This window comes from Schistocerca nitens, chromosome 3, assembly GCF_023898315.1.
Source record: "Schistocerca nitens isolate TAMUIC-IGC-003100 chromosome 3, iqSchNite1.1, whole genome shotgun sequence".
Taxonomy (NCBI): domain Eukaryota; kingdom Metazoa; phylum Arthropoda; class Insecta; order Orthoptera; family Acrididae; genus Schistocerca; species Schistocerca nitens.
This window is the reverse complement of record NC_064616.1, coordinates 828,425,320-828,446,133: the sequence shown is the minus strand read 5'-3', so window position 1 is coordinate 828,446,133 and position 20,814 is coordinate 828,425,320. Positions and strand designations below refer to the sequence as shown.

The 20,814-nt window shown below is 38.2% G+C and overlaps 1 protein-coding gene across 1 annotated transcript in view; it reads right to left on the bottom strand.

Annotated features, from left to right (window-relative positions):
- LOC126248847 (E3 ubiquitin-protein ligase HERC2) overlaps nt 1-20,814 on the bottom strand; it is an 851,297-nt gene that overhangs the window by 731,924 nt on the left and 98,559 nt on the right. Inside the window, exons 9-12 of the mRNA XM_049950269.1 lie at nt 19,361-19,475; nt 19,049-19,198; nt 7,394-7,591; nt 2,290-2,519 (exon numbers count right to left, since the gene is read on the bottom strand). Of these exons, the coding sequence (XP_049806226.1) occupies nt 2,290-2,519; nt 7,394-7,591; nt 19,049-19,198; nt 19,361-19,475 (693 nt within the window). The remainder of the gene's footprint in view (nt 1-2,289; nt 2,520-7,393; nt 7,592-19,048; nt 19,199-19,360; nt 19,476-20,814) is intronic.

The following is a 20,814-nucleotide window of genomic DNA, read 5'->3' as shown; positions in this document are numbered from 1 at the left end:
AAACAGCAAATTTTGCTTCTACATGTTTCCTAAAATCATCTGCTGTTATTCCACCGTGTCAATGTTTCTGTACTTTTTTTATCTCTTGGATCCCAGAAAGAATTTCTTCTGCCCATCTACCAAACATTCATCATCACACAAATCACACCCAGCTCCATTTCATTTTCATTATAGTTGTAATTATTTCTTCCACTCAAGCCTGTTTGTGATCCATTTGCTTTTTTATTAATTTTAGGAAATGCATCATTTAGAATGCAGTTGTATTTAATTTTTTTTTTTTTAATTACTGATTTCAGTCAAATCCACTCCATCTTCGGGTCATGAAAGATGTATTCAACTCTGCATTCCAAACAGCAATAAATAATAATTCTTTAAATGTACTATTTAGACACAAAATTTGTTATAACAAACATGTATTCTATCTTGACACATAAACAAATTACATAGCAAAACGGAGTACATGTTTGTTATAACATGTTGGACTTAAATAGAAAATTTCAAAAATGATTATGTTAGCACAACTGTGGAGTGCACAGCTGAATGTATCTTTTATACTTGAAGATGGTCTGAAGGTGATTAAAATCAATATTCAGAATAAAAAATAAATGAAAAAATATAAACAACAGAGTACTACATCCTAGCCTGGCATGTTGTCAACAGCTGGAATTATAATGTCCAAAGAGCAAAAACAAATTTAGACTGGAACACAAGCTAGAATGTCAGCGGGAGACATAATTAAGGGATGAGACAAGAAGAGATTCCCCTAAACACGCAAACATCTCACTACATATCTGCACGTCAATTGCTAAGCTAGTACATACACAAATGACTTGAGTCAGCAGCAATCTTAATTTGGCACCTTGGAAACTAGAGGCTCTCTCCAGTACGCACAGTGCGGGTACTCCCTATTGACCAGCCATTATACACAGTTTGCTGGCTGTCAACATCATTGGTTCCGTGTCCTCTGTTGCCATGACATTATTGACAAGTGTGGTTACCAAATTCCTCCCCCTCTTAATCGGAATGTAAGGGAGAAAATGCCCAGGACCATGTCTTAAACGCGTGGAGATTGTAGAGGGAGAAACTGGACACACAGTCAGGGGTTCAAATACAACTGCTCTTCACCATGTTCAACTGGTTGCAGAGGTGGCACCAAAGGGAGTGACTCAACCTCCATTGGTTGCTCCCTCCACAGTTTGGAAGAGAAATTCCAAAATGATCTTAAGTCATAATCAGTATGTGGGGGTGGCAAGCCCCATTGCCTCATATGCTGAGGGAAAAATGGACAGCATCTGTACAGGGTGATGACCCTAGAGGTGGCTCCTGAGACGGCAACCCGCTATGCTCCTGTCACAGCCGCAATTGATTTCTGTCTCTCATGCACCTGTCACCTACAACTGCAACCTCAATCAGTTGCTGACTCCTGAGCTGGACCATGACCTCTTCTGTCCGCCCAGTCAATACCCAAGCATGTGGACCCAAACCAACATACCCTTCTGGAAATGGGGCACGAACTGGTCTACTGGGGGCAGGTGATAGGGCACAGGAGATCCAACAATGTACATGGCCAACGGCCATGCAGGAGCTCTGCTGGACTATGCTCATTTACCAGTGTGATGCGATACATGGCTAAGAAGTGTGAACGAGCCTCCTCTGTGGTATTCTGCTATGGTTTAGCCAATGGTGTTCATTGTCAGCCAAGTGTCAAGCATGTCAAAACCACATTCCATTAGAAAAAATGTTCAGCAGGTTGTTCAAGTGAAATGCAAACACAGGATCATTTGCAATCAAGGCAAAGGATTGTAGTAGACCTTACACAGTTTGTAAGTCAGACATAGAAGAGTGAGAGCTGAGACAAGTAGAAGTCGACAGATAGTGGTAAGATAGTTGTTACTCTGTCCTTACCTAGTAGGGATGACACCTTCAGCTGTATTTATACGTCTTATTTTATTTACAACTGATTTCGATGTTACAGTATACTATCGTCATGTGTCTCAATGATACGAGGTGATCACGTGGATACTGGGTAATCATCATCATCATCTACCTCAAAGAGTGTGCAAAATACTGATGCCCACTACATTGAACCTTCTTTCCTGCTTACTGTGTGTACAGCAGCAACACATTAGTTCATTTTTAAAGTAAACAGCAATTCTTCATTTGTTTCAAATAATTTAAAACAGTATGTTATTTTAAGTTCTCATTCTTCTGACAACAATACCACCTCTTTCAGTTTAATCACTTTTATTAATGGGACAAAAATAATTTAAGTGTGTAACAGAAAATTACCTGTATGTGCTGCCACAAGCAATATGGATAACAGTTTTGCCAACAAGTGCCTGGATCAATGTTGGGTCATCTCTCGAATTAGTATCACCAAGACCTAGGCGCCCATCATCACCACAACCCCATGCATAGATATTCCCGTCACTTGTCAAAGATAAAAAATGTTTCCCATCTGGATGAGCAGCCAATTTCATTACGTCCTTTTCTCCAAATCCATCAACCAACTGGGGGCACTGCAAAAGTTATTAACAAAATACTGCACTTTTCATTATGACAAAATCATGAAGTAAAACACATTTTTTCCAGTTTTGGTGCTATGCTTCCACAGTAAATATTCTGTAAATATGAGTTTTTTTTTGTATTACTTTATATTGAGAAAATCTCAGTTGTAAAGTTATTTCTATTACAAATAGTGTGTTTCACCTGGTTAAGGTATCATCAGATTTTATGACAAGATATCAAGAGTATTTCATATCATCAGCAAGAAAGGTGATTGGTCAGAACTGATCATGAGTCTCTGACAGAAAGGTCTTTTAGATGGTTTATTCACCATCAGTTTTGATCAACCACCTTCCTAGCCGGTAATATGAAATGCTCTTGATACCTTGTCATAAAATCTGATGAAGTCTTAAACCAGGGGAAATGTGTTATTTGTAACAAAAACAGCTTTGCAACTGACACTGTTTCTTTATACAGTCATGAAAAATAGTTGCTGTGCCAATTAGCCTATTATGAAGTGGAATAATTTTTGCTTTTGGATACCTCTCATATCTTTATACCTCAAATAACCTTTGACACCCAATCTGGCAGTACTTAATCAATGTAATTATTTTCGTTATTGACTGACTGTGTTTCTGTTTCATATCCTGGATGATGGAAATACAGGGTGTCCCAGGACGAATGGTCAATATTCAGGGATATGACAGGAATGAGCATTCAAAGTAAGAAACTCTCGTAAATGTGGGCTCTAAAATGCATACCTAATGAGCCATGAGCATTTGTTCAGTAGATGAGATGGGTTTTACAGAAGAAAAGATGAACAAGTGCTCATAGCTCTTAAGGTATGCACCTTAGAGGCCATGTTTACTTAACTTTTTTTTCTTTTCTTTAGTATATACTACCACCTCTCAAAATGTGGAAGGGAAAGAGCTTGCAGTAGAAGAGATTTGTTTCACAGTGTCAAAGTTGAAGAAATCTCATAGCTCTTAAGGTATGCCTTTTAGAGACCATGTTTACTAGACTTTTTAGCTTCATTCCTGTCATGTCCCTGAATACTGACCATTCCTCTTGAGACACCCCGTATTTAAAGAAGTATTTGAATTCTTGAACAATTTTCCTTCAATTGTTAGTTAATGTGCTGTCTCCTATCTTAAGTAACAAAATGAGATGTCTACCCAATGTACATTACTCTTTTCTTTCTTTTGTACTTTTTATTGTTTTGAATTGAATCGGTAATCTCACAAACTACGCAAGACTGAAATTTTTTGTAATGGCATTTATGGCATGAATGGACTTGTCTGGGGTTGACATACAGTATGTACAAAATTATGAGAGTCCAGTGCCTTGTCTCGAAGATATAAGCACACAGAAGTACTCTGCTACGTGAGTAGCTGTTTCCTTTGTGTAGTACACCCCTGATCTATCAAGGGGAGTCCTACAATTCCCCAATTGATAATGCAAGTCCAGAAATCTCCAGTCAAGATTGTCACAGAGTCAACGAAGTCTCTGGTTGAGACCCTCCACATGGCTCCAAACCAAAGGACCCCAATCAACTCAGAGAACAATGCTGAAAATTGCAAGCTCCACCAGCAACCTTCGCCACCACCGCCAGTCGCCTGTATGAACTGAGGATGGCCTCAGAACCCAAGTTACAGGCATCATCAGTGCCGATGTGAGCCACAAATTGCAGATGACTGCACCCTGACCACTCGACAGTTGCAGGCAAGACCTCCTCCACATCTCAGATGAGGCATCTCGGCAGACATACTAAGTGCACACTGGCTTTCTTTCAGGCTCTGAATGCTATCTGCCTAAGAGGGTGCATAATGTGTGTAAAGTTGGAGCTCACAATCACAAGTAAATCCCTCCATGTGCCTGCTTGGACCTTGCTGAAGGAGCAGCCATCTGTCCATCCACAGGGTGAACATGCAAGGCCAGGTGGCCAGCCTCCACATTGGTCCTCTGTCTCAAGTGATACAAATTTGTTACCACAAGCCACTCATTCTCCTGTGAGGGCAGATCCACTTCATCAGGTGCAGTGGGAGGTCCCTCAGCAGCAGAGCCTATGGACAAAACAAGTGACACCTGAAGTGTTTCAGGCAATGTACCAGATTCTCCACCACTACTACACCCCCAGGCAGCAGCCTGAAGACAACTGACCGTAGCCAAAAGCACATTCAACTGTTCGCAAACTGTGGCAAACTCCTCCTCCGTCTGCACACAGCATACTCACATCCTCCCCATCCCAGTATTACTAATTCAAGAATGGACTATAAAAGCACAGACATAAACTTAGGTATGCAACCTGCTAAGCTCCAGACATGTCACCAATGGAGGCTGATGCCTTATGAGCTGTGAATCTAGCTGTTCAGCAGAAATGAAAACTATGCTACAGCTCTACTTGGAAAATGAATCTGAGCATACTTTTCTTTGTATGTGAGCTTCACGCATGCCTCTTCCAATGTGTGTTTCAAAAGTCAATCCTATAAATAAAAAAAACTTTGATATTAATAACTGACTAAGCCACTGGCCAAACCAAAAAGTGGAAGAGGAATTTTTATCTGCAAATTCTCTGCAGGCAACATTCCTGCATACATGAAAAAGTCTCACTATGTAATGCTTTTGCTTTACTTGATACAGCTATGTCGTTCTACAATAACTGGTTAATCACAGAGTTTATCTACACTCACTCACGCATGTAGACCATGCTTCATTTCAAGAAAATTGCCGTTGTTTCTTGACTACAAGAAGCAAATTCTGAACTATAAAACATATTCTATGATGTAGTATCTGAAGGACAGGCCAATGTTCTTGGTCATTTGGATGAGTGTTGATATCCACCAGCAGTACCACCCATTCAGTAATGAGTTTTATAAATATAATTTGAAGGCTCTATTTTCCATTTCCAAAAGAAATTGACTATGATCCCCATATGTATGGGTAAGCCTAAGTCAAGCATCATATGCCTGACAAGCTGCCCCCAATTAACATTTTGCTTCAAACACTGGAAGCTGGAGGGAACTGTATGAATTTTTGGTTACATTGTCAAAATTTTTGTTTCTTGTGTCTTTCTTTCTTTCTTTCTTTCAGTAGTGATAAGCACCTTTCTCAAAACTGGATGAGCATCAGATCAACCATTGGTTGCTTGCAGTAATTAACAAGGTAAACCTTGTTTTGATGTTGGGGTTGTGGTAGCCTCACACAGTCCATGTCAGTAAGTGAAGTTGATCGATCTCAAAAACATACAGTGTTTCACCATAACACCAAATACTGGTGGTTGGAGCACAGGAGAGATTCTGATAATGAACAGCTGGCAAAATTGATTAGCCCACTTTTCAGAAACCCTAAGTTGATAAATCAGAACCCACACAATGCTAGCAGAGCACCCTCAAGTAATTATCATTTAGCATCAATAAAGTTATAAATACTACTTTTGCTGGTGATGCCTTCGCCAGCACACCAGTCAGCACTTGGAAACATTGTATAGCAGGCGCTGAACTAAGGGTGCCTATGACAAGAGAAGACCATGGCATGCCCCCAGACTGCACACCGATAACGTCCCTGGACAGCAGGCATATAGGCCGCCGTCGTTGACCAAGCTGTCTCAATATCAGTACCTCAGTATGTCGCATGGGGCTCAGTTCGCATTGCATCTCAATATGTAGCACTGTGCTCTAGTCTTCCACAGTGATAGTCGTCGCCTCGCACCTTATCTAGCTATGAGGGAACGTTAGTCAACGTATGTAGTCGTGATACAGACACAGACAATATTCAAGAATCAGAACATTTTATTTGATTGCTGTTAACCACAGAACTTCAGACTGGACATCATTGAAGTTAAGTACTCAATTGGTTCCAGTAATAAAGTATATTTTAACCAAGTGTGCATTTTGTGTTGCAGTGAGAGGAAACCAGCTAGCCACCTACCAGACCACCCTCTCCTCATCCAGCCAGGAACCACAAAACATTACAAGATGGCACAGTCACAACACTACTGACACAACCAACATTGCCCATGTGATGGTCAAACAGTAACGTAATCTATATAATGTGAAAAAGAACAACTTTGGTCTCGAAACCATGAGGTTCATATCACATAGCTCCAGGTAGGATGAACTGAAGAGATAAAATACATTCTCTAAAATCAGTGAGTACAAAGATAACATAATACCTGGTTTGAATTACACACAATTAACTACGGGGCTAAGAAGTAATAAAATTGGACAATTCAAGAACTGTAATGCAAATTTTTAAAATATATAATGTTTATTTGTATGCAAATGGACCAGGACAAAATATTTAAATGTAATATTTACAAGCATATAAAAAGCCCTGAAGATAAAGCACAACATTTGGTGAACTACCATATCTGTACAATACCAGTTCCTCCCTCGATTACCGTAAATGTATACCTCTTGATAATTTAAATAGAACCCAGTGGTTTTTGATTTAATGCAATAAACAGCTTTAGATAGCACAGGTGGCATAAGAAGATGTAAAAGAAATGTATAAAGCTGTAATTGTGTCTAGCATAAGGTAGAAGTTTCAGGGTGGTTTTTTTTTCTTTGCAATTAAAAAAAGCAGAAAGAGCTTGAATACAAAAATAACTGATTGAACTTTACAACATTGATTAATAAATAAAACTTCACTGTAGCGTCAAACATTATACATTTACATACCAAATACTGTAATGCCCTGTAAAATGGTACAGGACAAGGTACATGGCAATTTTTGTGTACTTCTCGAACAGCTCTTCACATTTAATGCTTCACTTGGTCACACCCCCAACTACCACATTTTTATTTCCTCTAGTGCATAAACAATTTAAAACATTTTCAGACTTTCATTTTGGGTCAAAAGTAATACGTAAAAAATTACTATAACCAACCTGAGTTTCAGAACTGTAATGCAGGACATAAACCTTGCCTGTATTAGCAAGGATATGCATGCAACGTTCAGCACACGAAATCTGAACCACTCCTAGTTCTCCAATACACTGGCAGCAATGGGGAGACATAGCTGTGCCACTACCGCTGCCCCATGCAAGCCAACCCCAGGCTAGAACTTCTTGATACTGTCCCATATTCTGCAAAACAGAACACACAGATGCATGTAGATTATGATTAACATTAAAAGAAGCACAATAAATAATCAATACAGAGGATTGTTTCAAAACTGAAACCAAAGATGTTGACAAATAAGAATACAGATAAACAGCAGATATCAATCTGTCTTCAATACATCAATGTAAAGCCACATAAATCTATAAATATCTTCATCAAACAGAAGTACTGTGCTTATGATCAGTTTGACATGGTCTTCTTCTTCTTCTTCTTCTTCTTCTTCTTCTTCTTTTTTAAATTTAAAAACATGTAGATCTCTCCTAAGACCACTCAACAAGCTACTCATGTGTGAATATGATGTCATAGCCAGTTTATTTACTTTAAGATCAACTACTGCCTTTTAAGTTGACTAGTAGTACGCTATCGACTGCAAAATCCAATCTCATCTCATGTACCAACTCATGGCTTCAACTTTCCACAGGCCATGTTCAATACTTGATTCAGCTCACAGTTTTAACTTACCACATACAATTAACACCGTGTCCACTCCAGTAGGAGTAATTGAATTCCATTTCAGTAACAGCCTTAATGCTGTGGGAAAGCCAAACTTCTCACTATATCTGTTCACCCAGTGGTGATATACTTGCAGTATTGTGGGAGAATCTCTGTGGAAAGTGAAAGGTAAGGATAAAAGCTTGTGGTAAGTTGAAACTTTCAGTCAGTTTGTATGGTGAGCTCAGATACTGCAGTTGTAGTGCACTCATAATTTGGTTTTTGAAGCTCTAGCAGTAGCCATGTTTGCAGAAAAAATTATGGAAATTCAGTTCTCTAAAAATACTCATCAATGATGGCACAAAGGTGCTGAAACATGTTGTATACTTATGAGCAACAGTTGTTTGCATAATAGGTGGACCTGAATCCCATAGTGTAGTGCACTGCTTGCAAATGGCAGGTATTGGTACTATTGCACTGCAGATAATTGGGCACAGTAGAGTAAAAATTACTGTCCAATCACATTAAAGTGGTCACTTGTCAAATCCTGAATAATCACTTTTTGCAGTGCAGACTGCTGCAAGGCATGTGGGAAGAGTGTCACTGAGGTTCTGGAAGGTACCACCAGGGATGTGGAGCCATGCCAACACCAGTGCCATGGTGAGCTGCACTAGGTTTATTTAGTTGAGGATCCATGGCATGAACCAATTCTCAAGTGGATTTAAATCCAGGGAGTTAGTTGGCCAGGGGTGTACAGCAAACTCATCCTGGTGCTTTCCGAACCACGCACGTACACTGCGAGCTATGCAACACATTACACCATCCTGCAGATAAATGCCATCGTGCCAACAAAATACAAACTGCACACAGGGTTGGACATGGTCCCCAAGGATAGGCACATACTTGTTGTGATTAATTGTGCCCTCCAGAATGATGATAGCATCCAGGGAATGCCACAAAAATATCCCCCAGATGATAATGTTCCAATGGAACCTAATAGGTGATTCATCAGAAAAGCCCACCTGCAGCCACTCAGTGGAAATCCAGTTGTGGTATTGGCATGCAAATTCCAGCCTTCATCACTGATGAACAGCAGTCAGCATGGATGCATGAACAAGGTGCCTGCTGAAGAGGCCCATACGCAGCAATGTCCACTGACCAGTCACTAAAAAGACACTGTCAGTAGCCTCTTGGCTCATCTGGGCAGTCAGTTGGTCAACGGCTGCATGTCTATTTGCATCTCTGCAGCTGTCATTCACCCATATCATCTATGGCCCATGATGCACCAGTTGCCTAAGCACCGGCTTTGGATAGTGCCATTTTGTCACGTACAGTGTACTTTTAACACAGCAATATGTGAACCGATTACAAACTTAGCCATTTAGGAAATGCTTCCACCCATGGGCCAAATGCCAATGATGATGTCCTTTTGGATGTCAAACAAATTTCTCCGTTTCTGCGTTACAACAACAACAACATTGTTTTCTTTGTCCCCACCCCCCCTCTTAACACTTTTTGTAAACCTCTCACTGCTAGTGCGCCACAATCTATCTGTGAGTGGTTAATACATGTTGACACCTACCACAGGTGGTGTTCATATTAATGTGCTGGACCATATAAGACACCTGCCATAGCTAGTGCAAGTGGCCACATAAGCGTATCAGACCAGAGCTGACTGAATGTTATTGCATTGGGGACTGCTGATGATACAAAAAGAACTGCACTACAGTGCTAGGTGGTTACTACATCACAGGGTGCCGTCAGAGTGGAACCATCAATGATGCAGCAGGAAGGCAGAGCCATTGCAGCATTGGTGGCCCAGTTAACTCACAGCTTAACCATGGACTTCTTGTGGTTTATATGAAAGAAAGGGGGGAAAAAAGGAAAAAGGAAAGAAAACAATGCTGAAGTAAATTAAGGATGGGTAAAGACTGTATAAATACTTGCAATTGTAGTCTAAGATATCATAGTCTGCCAGCCAGCAGTCCCAAGGAGGGATCTACATTGGTTCATGAGTCCATGAATGTAAGTGGCTCAACCAATCTCCCTTGCCAGTCTGGAGATGCTGGCTGCAGCCCTGCAGCTGATCCCAAGTCCTATGCTGTGGACTTAGCATTTTCTAACTGGCAGGTCACTTAGGGGGCCTAATTCAGCTGCTGCTAGCCTTCAACCCTGAGTGTCTCTGGGTCTCATCCAGGGCTGTGCAGCCACTCATCTGCCATCACTTGGGCAGGGAAACTCCTGGCTGCCAGCCTCTGCTCATGTGGGCAGACACTGCTGTGGTGATATGTCCCTTCTACACTGGGTCCACTGGATCTCGCATTCCTCATCCACAGCTACTCATCTACCTCTAGGTAGTGTGGCTGCCACAATGGGATACTGACTTGCTGGTGTGAATGGCCTTACCTCACTGGTGGTGTCACCACTTCCTTGCCTGTATGACACTGCTGAGCCACTCGGTGACCGCAGCACTTTTCCCATCGACTCTATATGGCTTAAATTATACCAATATTATTAATTTTCTTTCCTATTCTATTTGCATATTAGGCAAGGAAGAAATGAGTCTATATGTCTCTCTGTAAATGCCCTAATTCTCTCATTTTTTCCTCATGATCCCTATGCGAGATATACAATGGTGGCAACATAACGGTTGCACAATCATCTTTGAATACAAGTTCTCTAAATGAGAACTACAATGTTGTCCTTCCAAAGATTCCGATTTAAGTTACCTGAGTATTTCTGTTAAAATCTCTTGCGGGCTACACTGACCAGTTACGATCCTAGCAGCGCATCTCTGAATTAGTTTGACCCTGTTTTCATGCCAACGTAATACGGACTCCGACCTCTGGAACAACATTCTAGAATTGGTCACACTACCATACTGTATGTGATTTCCTTTAGAGATGCATGAAGCTTTCCCAGAACCCTTTCAACAAATCTAAGTCTTCTAGTCACCTTCTCTAATACTGATTTTATGTGATCGTCCCATTGCACATAGCTTCTTAATATTACCCCTAGACACTTATATAGTGTTATGAGCTCAAGAAGTTAAGCACTAATCTTGTAATCAGATTCTATGTGGTTCTTTATCTTTGTTATCGGGATAATCTTAGCAACTTATAGCATTAGCTTGCCACAGGCAGTGTTCAAGACTTTACACAGCTCACATTTAAAGAGAGCTGGTATTCATAACACCAAGTCAAAATTTTGTCCAAGTCTTTCTGAATTTCCTTATGATCTTTCAATGAAAATACTTTCCTGTACACAAATGTAGTGTCAGTGAACAATCTTATAGTACCACTGATCCTAACTGATATATCGCTTGTGTGTGTTGGAAATATTAGAGGTCTTTATGAAATTGTTCATAGGTGAATGGCCAATTATCAGAGTCCAATGGGCACAATATTTTGGTAAACAATCACACTGCCATCAACAGGTGCACTGACGAATTGAGGCCTAGAATCTAGTGTGGTATTTTTATGCTTTTATGCACCCCCCCCCCCTCTCCCTCTGATGCACTGATCTATGTACGGTCCACATTGAGCATGTCCTCCACCTCCTCCTGCCAACTCACTACTCCATCCGAGGCTTACGCACAAGAATGCGTGCTGCTGATGTGTCTGCTGTCACTTTTCCTGTCCTCAACAAAATATTGTCCCCATTCGACACTGAAATCCGACCATTCATCTGTGAACTATTTCATCATAAATTATGCCAGGAGACCTTGAAGAATCACATTAGTGGTCCTATTGTGCTTCCTTAGGACATATTTGATGTTACTTTCATTTCTATGAAATATTCACTGTCCAGTATACAGGTAATGTACTATGTTCTATTAGTCAAATATTCCACAATCACATTTTTGTGAAGATACTGTATATGATTGTATCTTGATTAGAAGTTGATGATGTGGTGCCAGACACCTTATGGTAATCTAGAACACTGCAGTCTCTCTGTTTACCAGCATCTATTGTTTCCAAGATGATGTGTATGAACACAGCAATCTGTTTTTCACATGAATGCCTTTCCTGAATGTCTGATGATTTTTTTTAGAGAAGTTCATTTTCCAACAGGAACATCAAAATTTGTGAGTGTAGAATATGCTCTAGGATCCTGTAACAGATGGACATCAGTGATTTTGGTCTACAATTCTGATCTGATCTAATCCCTTTTTTGTAAACAGGGATGACTTGCCTCTTTTCCAGTCACACAGGACTATTCACCACATGAGCTATTCTTGATAAATGTGAGCTAGGAGAGGAGTTAATTCTGTAGTGTATTCAATATAAAATCTACCTGGAATTCATTCAGGACCTGGTCCGTTATTTGCTTTAAGTGGTCTCTATTGTTTTTCATTACACTGGCTGCTAATAACATCATCACTCAATTGTGAATATGTGCAGCAGTCAAACATCAGTATGGTAGTATCCTGTTGTGTGAGTACATTTTTAAACACAAAATTTAAAATTTCTGCTTTCTGTCTGGTGTCTTCAGTTTAGACACCAGACAGACCTCTGAGACTTTGAATGGAAAGTTTAAATCCATTTATTGTCTATATGTATGAGTAGAAATTCTTTACATATTCTAATAAATCTTTCACCAGGATCTGATGTGAAAACCAATGTAGACTCATATATGATCCTTCTTACAGAAACACAAGTTGTCATTAACTTTTCTCTATCAGTATCCCTGTTATCTTTCTTGTAGCCAGAGTGTAATGATCTCTGTTTTCACAACATTCTGCATACAGTATCATTAAACCAGGGTAGCTCTTTCCAGTCTTTTATTATCTTCCTTCAAATGTACTTATCCAAGTTGCAATTTGTAACCTCTTCCAGCTTTAAGCAAAACTGCTGTGAGTTTGGGAAAGCTGAACTACACTTGCATCTACATACATACTTCACAAGCCACTGTGTGGTCCATGGCAGAGGATACCTTGTACCACTACTAGTCATTTCTTTTCTTGTTATACCTGCAAACAGAGTGAGGAAAAACAGTTGTCTACATGCCTCCATATGAGCCCTAACATCTCTTATCTTTGTGGTCCTTACACAAAATGTATGTTGGCACCAAGAGAATCTTTCTGCAGTCAGCTTCAAATGTCGGTTCTCTAATTTTTCTCAGTATATTCCATGAAAAGAACATCATCTTGCCCTCCAGGGATTCCCATTTGAGTTCATAAAGCACCTCCATAATATCTGGGCACTGATAAAAACTGCTGGTAACAGAACTAGCGGCCTGCTGCTAAATTGCTTCAATGTCTTTGTCTTATCAATCTTATCAAACCTGATTGGGGTCCAAAACATTTTGAACAGTACTCAACAATGGGTCACACTAGCTTTCCATATGCAGTCTCCTTTATATATGAGCTACATTTTCCTAAAATTCTCCCAATACGCCAAAGTTGACCACTTACTTTCCCTAATGCCATCCTTCTGTGCTAATTCCATTTCATAGCACTTCACAACACCACGCCAAGATATTTTACTGAGATGACTGTCAAGCACCACATTATTAATGCTGTATTTGAATATTCTGGGACTGTTTTTCCTACTCCTAGAAATTTTGTCTAAATCATCTTGTATCCTCATAGTCACTCAACGATGACAACTTTTCATACGACAAAGCATCAACAACAAACAGCCACAGATTGCTGCTCACCTTGTCCATCAGATCATTTATGTATATAGAACATAATAGCAGCCCTATCATACTTCCCTGGGGAACTCCTGACAATATCCTTATCTCTGATGAAGACTTGCTGTCGAGGACAACATACTGTGTTCTATTACTTAAAGAAGTCTTCAAGCCATTCACATGTCTGGGAGTCTATTCCATATGTGTTAACAGTCTGCAGTGGGACACCATGTCAAACATTTTCTGGAAATCTAGGAATATGAAATCTGCCTGGTTGTCCTTCATCCATGGACCACCGAGTAAATGTGAGAAAAGGCAGGCTGAGTTTCAAATGAGTGATGGTTTGGTTGTTAACAGAAGCTTCTCCATCACAAGAAAATATTCTGTATTCAAACTGAGAATACGTTCAAGAATCATGCAGCAAACCAACATTAAGGATATTGGTATGTAATTTTGTGGGTTCGTTGTCTGTAATTTTGTGGATCCTTTCCTTTACTCTTCTTACATACAGGAGTCATCTGTACTTTTTCCAGCCACTTGGGGATTTCCACTGGGCAAGAGATCCACAATAAATGCAAGCTAAGTAAGTGGTCAATGCCACAGAGTAGTCTCTGGAAAAGTGAACTGAGATTCTGTCAGAACCTGGCGATTTATTTGTTTTCAACATTTTCAGTTGCTCCTCTATGCCAGGGATACCTATGGGAGTTTGTGTGACAATCAAATGATGGTTCTTCTATTTCCACACCTGACTGGTTAACCAGTGACTAGGCAGAAACATCTGACTCACTTAGGGATTTTACGTAGGACCAAATTATTCTCGAGTTCTCAACAATACCTTTTGCTGCAGTACAATGGTGAAAGTTATTTTATGCTTCTCGTGTCGATCTTTTTAGAGCACAATAGTCTCTGCTTCCTCAATCACCATCATTCTCAGTTTGTATTTTAAATAGTTTGATAATGCCTCTCTATCAGTTTGACCAAACACAAATACCTTCCTCGCTATCTTGAAAACCTTTTTGTCTTTGGTGATAAACCAAAACCGGATGAAATTCATTTGCCAGATTAATGACTGTTAGTGTGAAGCACTGATTAGTCTGTGTCTGCTTTACAAACAGTTTCCTATCTCAGTTTAGGAAAATGTGTAACTAATTGTCACCCACACCTCATATTCATAAACATTCAAAACAAGAAAACACAGAAGAATACTACTCAACTCGCAGATGGCATGCAAATTTTCCTGCCTCTCAAATTAAGGTAACATTAAGGCAACATGAAAGTCACCTGCCAACAGAAATAAATCCCAAATCCTTGATAAACCAATGCCAATGCTAAAACACAGTCAAACAGACAGTAAAAGTACTAAGAGTACACTAACAAAACAGCATCCTCATATAAAACAATTTGAAGAATGTAATTATTCTATGAACATCTACTCTAGAAGTCACTTTACAGAGTGTGGAGAGAAGGTAAAATGACTGTACACAACCATACACATGCTATCCCTTCCAGTGATTGCCATTTATAATCCTTGTATATGTCTGTAACATTTTTGTATTAAGTAAACTGGCTATTACAATATTCCAAGTATTTGTCTCAATTCCTCATATCTCTGGCATCTGGACTAACTCGTTGAGGACCTAAACGTACTATCACTACTCAGAACAGCTTGCACAAGAGTGCTGTATGCAGTTTGATTCAATATATTTTTTCAAAACATCCCTCAACAAAATGAGGTCTTCCTTTCATCCTCCTATAACAAACTTAACATATCTGTTTCATTTCATTTTGCTTTGTGTGTCTGGAATTAGGAGTAATAGGAGAAATTAAAACTTTCAGAGTGCAGTCTCCTACTGGGTTTAAGTAGCTCCATGATACTTTACATATCATTCACATCTGTTAAGTACTTTTTGTATGTGAAAGAGTGACTCTATGCCTTTTTAATATGAATGGTGTGCTGCATATTTGTGCACACATGTTACATTGTTATTCATAATTGGTAAGCACATTATTTAAGGATATTTTGTTCTTTACACAAATACCAGAATTCTGTCAAGTTTATCATAATCACCACCATCACAATTGGATTAAATGATCCTTTTGCTGAGAAACAGCATAGATTATTTAAAATGGAGTATGGCTTTTTCTTTAACTACATTCATCATCTCAAGAATAAAATTAAACTCAAATGTAGAACTGATTCTGATGAATTACTACATCACAAATATTCTATTATCACATCTCCACTGAAGCAAACTTGTAACACGAGGTATTGACACATGTAGAACAATGTAGTGACAGAACGGTTGCGTGAAACTCTCTCCACAGCAGCACTGAACAGCAACTCATAAATACACACTGCCAGAAGCCTCTACATAACATTCAGGATTACAGTTAGCAGCACTGTGACCAGTGACCATTTACAATAAAGGGCAGCATTCTAACAGGCTAGGAGTAGTGTTCATAGTCCCTAAGAAGACGGATTAAACTTAAAACACATCAGGACCTAAACTATCAGAATGTTAGCTGATATACTAAATTATAAATAATGGTATTAATGGGGATGACAAAGAAAGTGCCACAAGAAGAGGCTAAGACCAAAATGCTATGTAACATATAGGGTGCTGAAAGCCACAACTAAGAACGAAAGCAGATGTAAAAATGTAGAAAATTACATGTTACCTGATGAGGAAAATGTTAATGTGCTTCAAATAAGAAACTATGTGGAGAAAAGTGCTCAATCCTAATTCATGGGTTAATTACAATTAAAAATGGCACAGAAAGTAAAATTAACACAATTAAAAAAAAAATAGCTTCAAAATACACTGCATCCATGAACACTGCCATACAAAACACAGAATACAAGTCTTAAATCAATTACAAAATTTCAATGTTGCCAGCAGCTTTTGCAGAACCAACAGAATCCATGGTGGTTCTAGCATTCTCATAAAAAAAAAATCACTGAATTAAGAAGTTAAAAAGATTTTAATTTCTATACAAGAATTTGTATCTGAAAGCTGCTGTGTGGCATAAAAAAGAGAAAATAATCCCATGATTCAGCAAAATATATAAATTTTATTAAAATGTCTTCAAGCTTAACTTCAGACATTTCACAAGGAAAAATGAGTATACCACAAAAACCACAAAGTGGAAAATAAATTCCTAGGGATATACTTGGACACACGCACATTCTAGACAACATACAGAAATCATTTCGAAAATAAACTAAACTTCTGTTCTATCCGACACAATAATCATGAACACAAGGAAGGTTGTATATCATTCATACTTTGAGCTGGGTGTATAACACAACATTTTTTGTGTGTTATGGAAATGCAATTAAATGTCAAAACTCTCTATGTTGCAGAAAAAATAATTAGAAATATATGCAATTCAAGATATCAGAACACAATAACTATTTCTTCCCTGTTCATTTTTGCTCCAAGCACCCAAACCCCATTTTATTTGAAGGAAAAACGTTCCATCACACACACATGAAATCAAGATTAATAAAAGTGCTACATTTCCTCCACAATAAGTATCAATACAAATTTACAAATTATTAAATGAAAGAAATACCTGCTGTATATGATTCGGGACAGTGGCACTATGCAGTTTATTAATACAAAAATGCTAATATTCAATGTAGGAGTTTCTAGCTGATAATAGAATATTATATACAGCATGCAATAAACTTAAATTATATTCTGCAACATCTCATGCCAATGTGTAACAAATGATCCAATGGCTGTAGTAGTTAAATCGGATATTTATAGGTTCTGACTATTCTTCTGTATTATAAACCAAATGATTTCATCTGTAACTGATGGTACAATAACATTATGATTATTATACAAGAAAAACTATAGTGGTGAAACCGGAGGAGGTACAAGGAAAACTGTAGGAGTGAAACAGGAGGGGAGATTTTTTTTTGAGGGGTGGAGGGAAATCATGTTGTTGTGGTGGTGGTGGTGGTGGTGGTGGTGGTGGAGGAGGAGGAGGAGGAGGAGGAACACAAGACGCAGATCAATATCAATTTTGCTCTTTCATAAATTTCAGTTCTCTCTTCCCTCCTTGTCACATAAAGTAGAAAATCTCAGTTCCATTGCACTATGAAAAGTTTCTTTTTTAATACAATGAACCAGAAATCATCATAATCATGTTCTATATAAAGTGACAAATACTAACAACACAAAATTCAAAATCATATGGATATGAATTTTGTGTTACTTCTGAGTTTTAACTGTCAAATATAAAATGACAGCATTTTATTAATCAAAGGTTAAAATATCATTACTTCTTGCATCAAAAATTAACATAGATTGCCACTAGATAAACTGCACCAAACAAACAGCAATAAATGAACTCAGGAACATTAAAACTACATCACAAGTCTTCACTGAAGTAGCCACTTCTACATCTACATCCATACTCCGCAAGCCAACTGACGGTGTGTGGCAGAGTGTTACTTTGGTAATTATAAGTTCTGATCTATATTCATTTCCAGGAGGTCGTAAAGTTACAGAAAACTAGTGAACAATGGTGGCATTAAATTATGATGGGAAAAGGCTGCTATGCCGCTGTCTGCATATGACACAGTGTTCATATCTGAAAGTGAAGAAAAGCTAAAAACAAGTCATGGCTACCACTTTTGATGCCCAATGCAAAATAAAATTAAACAACACAAAGTCCTAGCTCCATATGATGTGAAGAGCAGAAACACACTATCAAAGCTAACATCTCACTGAATTGACATCTCTGATGAGTGCAGTAGATGGGAAATTATTAACCTGATAAATATTATGAACCCAGCATTTTATAAACAGAAGGTTACCCTCATTTCTAATAACACAATACACATGAAAACTTTTACATAGAGAATAACTTCAGTTTGAGAGTAAAGTATGAACTCTGGGAGAGACTGGACAAAAACAAATTTGAGCATTCAAGGATTGCTATATGATAATTCTGAAGACCACGTGAACAGAAAAGGTCACAAATCAAGTAGAACTACAGAAAATCAATGTGACACCAGAACTACAGAGCACAGTTCAAAGAGGAAGAGACATCTGAATGGAATGTCATGAATCTGCTGCACATCACTATCAAAGATGCAACACATTACAACTTGCTGATTCAGATGCTTAATAGTCATCGCTGCAGTGCATTTGAGAAAAAGTCATTACACAGAATACATCAACCAGAAACTTGTGTCAGTTATGCAGACCATACTTGTAGTTACAGCATATCACTATTGTAACTGTGAAGAAGAAGAAGTCAAGGTGGGAGGGGGGGAGGATGAGGAGAAGGAGAACAAAAAAAGTTTTTTTTTTTTTAATTTTATTCACTGTTACCTTTGTAAAGCTTGCTGGTGGAATATACGGAGATGCAAGACGGTCCAAATGAGCCACTAGAGCAACAGCAATTAATTTCAAATCGACTAATGCGCAATCATCGTCATCTGGTATGTCCAAGTACCGTAAGAAACATTCAGTTGGACTCACCTGAAAACAATTATGTGAATAACAATATCCATTACGACTAAAAAGGATAGCAATGGTGTGCCTATCCTCACTAAACTAATATGATAATACAAAAACAGAGTCACACATTCATTCAGAGTAAGTACTTAACTAATGAGTATACAGAGACAAGGTCTGACTCACTCCTGCCTGTAAATTTTCGTCCCAGGAGACTGCTTTTGAAGTAGGTTTAGAAGGTATGGATTCAAATCTTCGAAGTAGAGGAACTAAGGGTGCACTTGTCCCTGAAGATACTGCCCTGCAAACATTTTTGAAGTAAAACATGTTTCATTATACCTTACTACAACTGTAGTAGAATTTTTCAAGTCAATTCAACATCTTACTCTGTCACAAAATATGAGACTACAGCACAGAGATTAGCTAAAATATACAAATAATCTACATTTTCTTGCTAGAAAGACTAATTGGAGAAATGTTTCTAAATTTGGAAAGTACAGGCTTTCAACCTACAGGCAGCTTTATAAACAGCAAATGTGTATGGACTCAAAAAATTCTGTAAATTGTACTCAAGTGGGGGAGAGGAGACTATGTAGAACACTGAAAGCATTAAATCCACTACCTTCACTGTTCTCTCATTTTTATTAATTCTGGCTTGAAACTTTTTGGACTGATACGCTATTTATGTCCCATAGTAATGTGGGAAGCATGTTATTGATCCATCTTTTACTTCGATCTCACTGTTTATTTCCACCGATGAATCACCCCACAACAATTAGCACAGGGAATGTTGGATTGTTTGGCCCTTTAAGATAAATTTCAAAGTACAGAGCTGATAGTTTATAGTTGCACATCTCACAATGGAAGATTCCCAAGTGTGAATAAACTGCCTTGATGAAATTTGGTGTGTGTGTGGGGAGGGGGGGGGGTGAGGGGGGGGGAATCGTAAATACATATTTTTATGTTTGTTCCCAGTTTTACTTTTAAGGGGTAAAACACCCCGAGAGGCACTTGTTACTTTAGGTTTAGAGGAAATAGCTTTGAAACAATGTTTTTCATATAAAAGCTGATACATAATTAATGTTCTTGAAAACCGTATAATCAACTTTTGTAATAATTTGAAATTTTGCAAACTACCATACCACCATCAATTAGTTTTGAAAAATGCGAACATTTGTTACAAATTAACAAAACTTTCAAGCCATATACATCCCTGTGTAATAAAGATAGTTTCTGAAATACCATTTTTGTAAAATAAGCTGTACACAGTGTGCTATTAGATATTTTTCAATGTACCTAATTAAAATATTGAAACATTCATTACTATTCTAATTATTTATTTTACTTGTACTTGTTTTATGTTTTAAATTGTTATTTTGCATTTTACATTCATGGATTTTTTTGTTTTTAGTTGTATTTTGTTAACTGAAAATAATAAGTAACTCATTATTACAATAGAAAATAATTACAATAATGATAATTTGTAAGGAAATGCTTAAAATGTTTTGTTTTTTACACCATGCACATAAAGTGAACAAAATTTCTTCACATAATATACATTACAAAGATAATATAAAACAGAATTCAGCAGGATTTCAAACTGTCATGGGTCATACACTAAATATCCTGATTTGTATCAG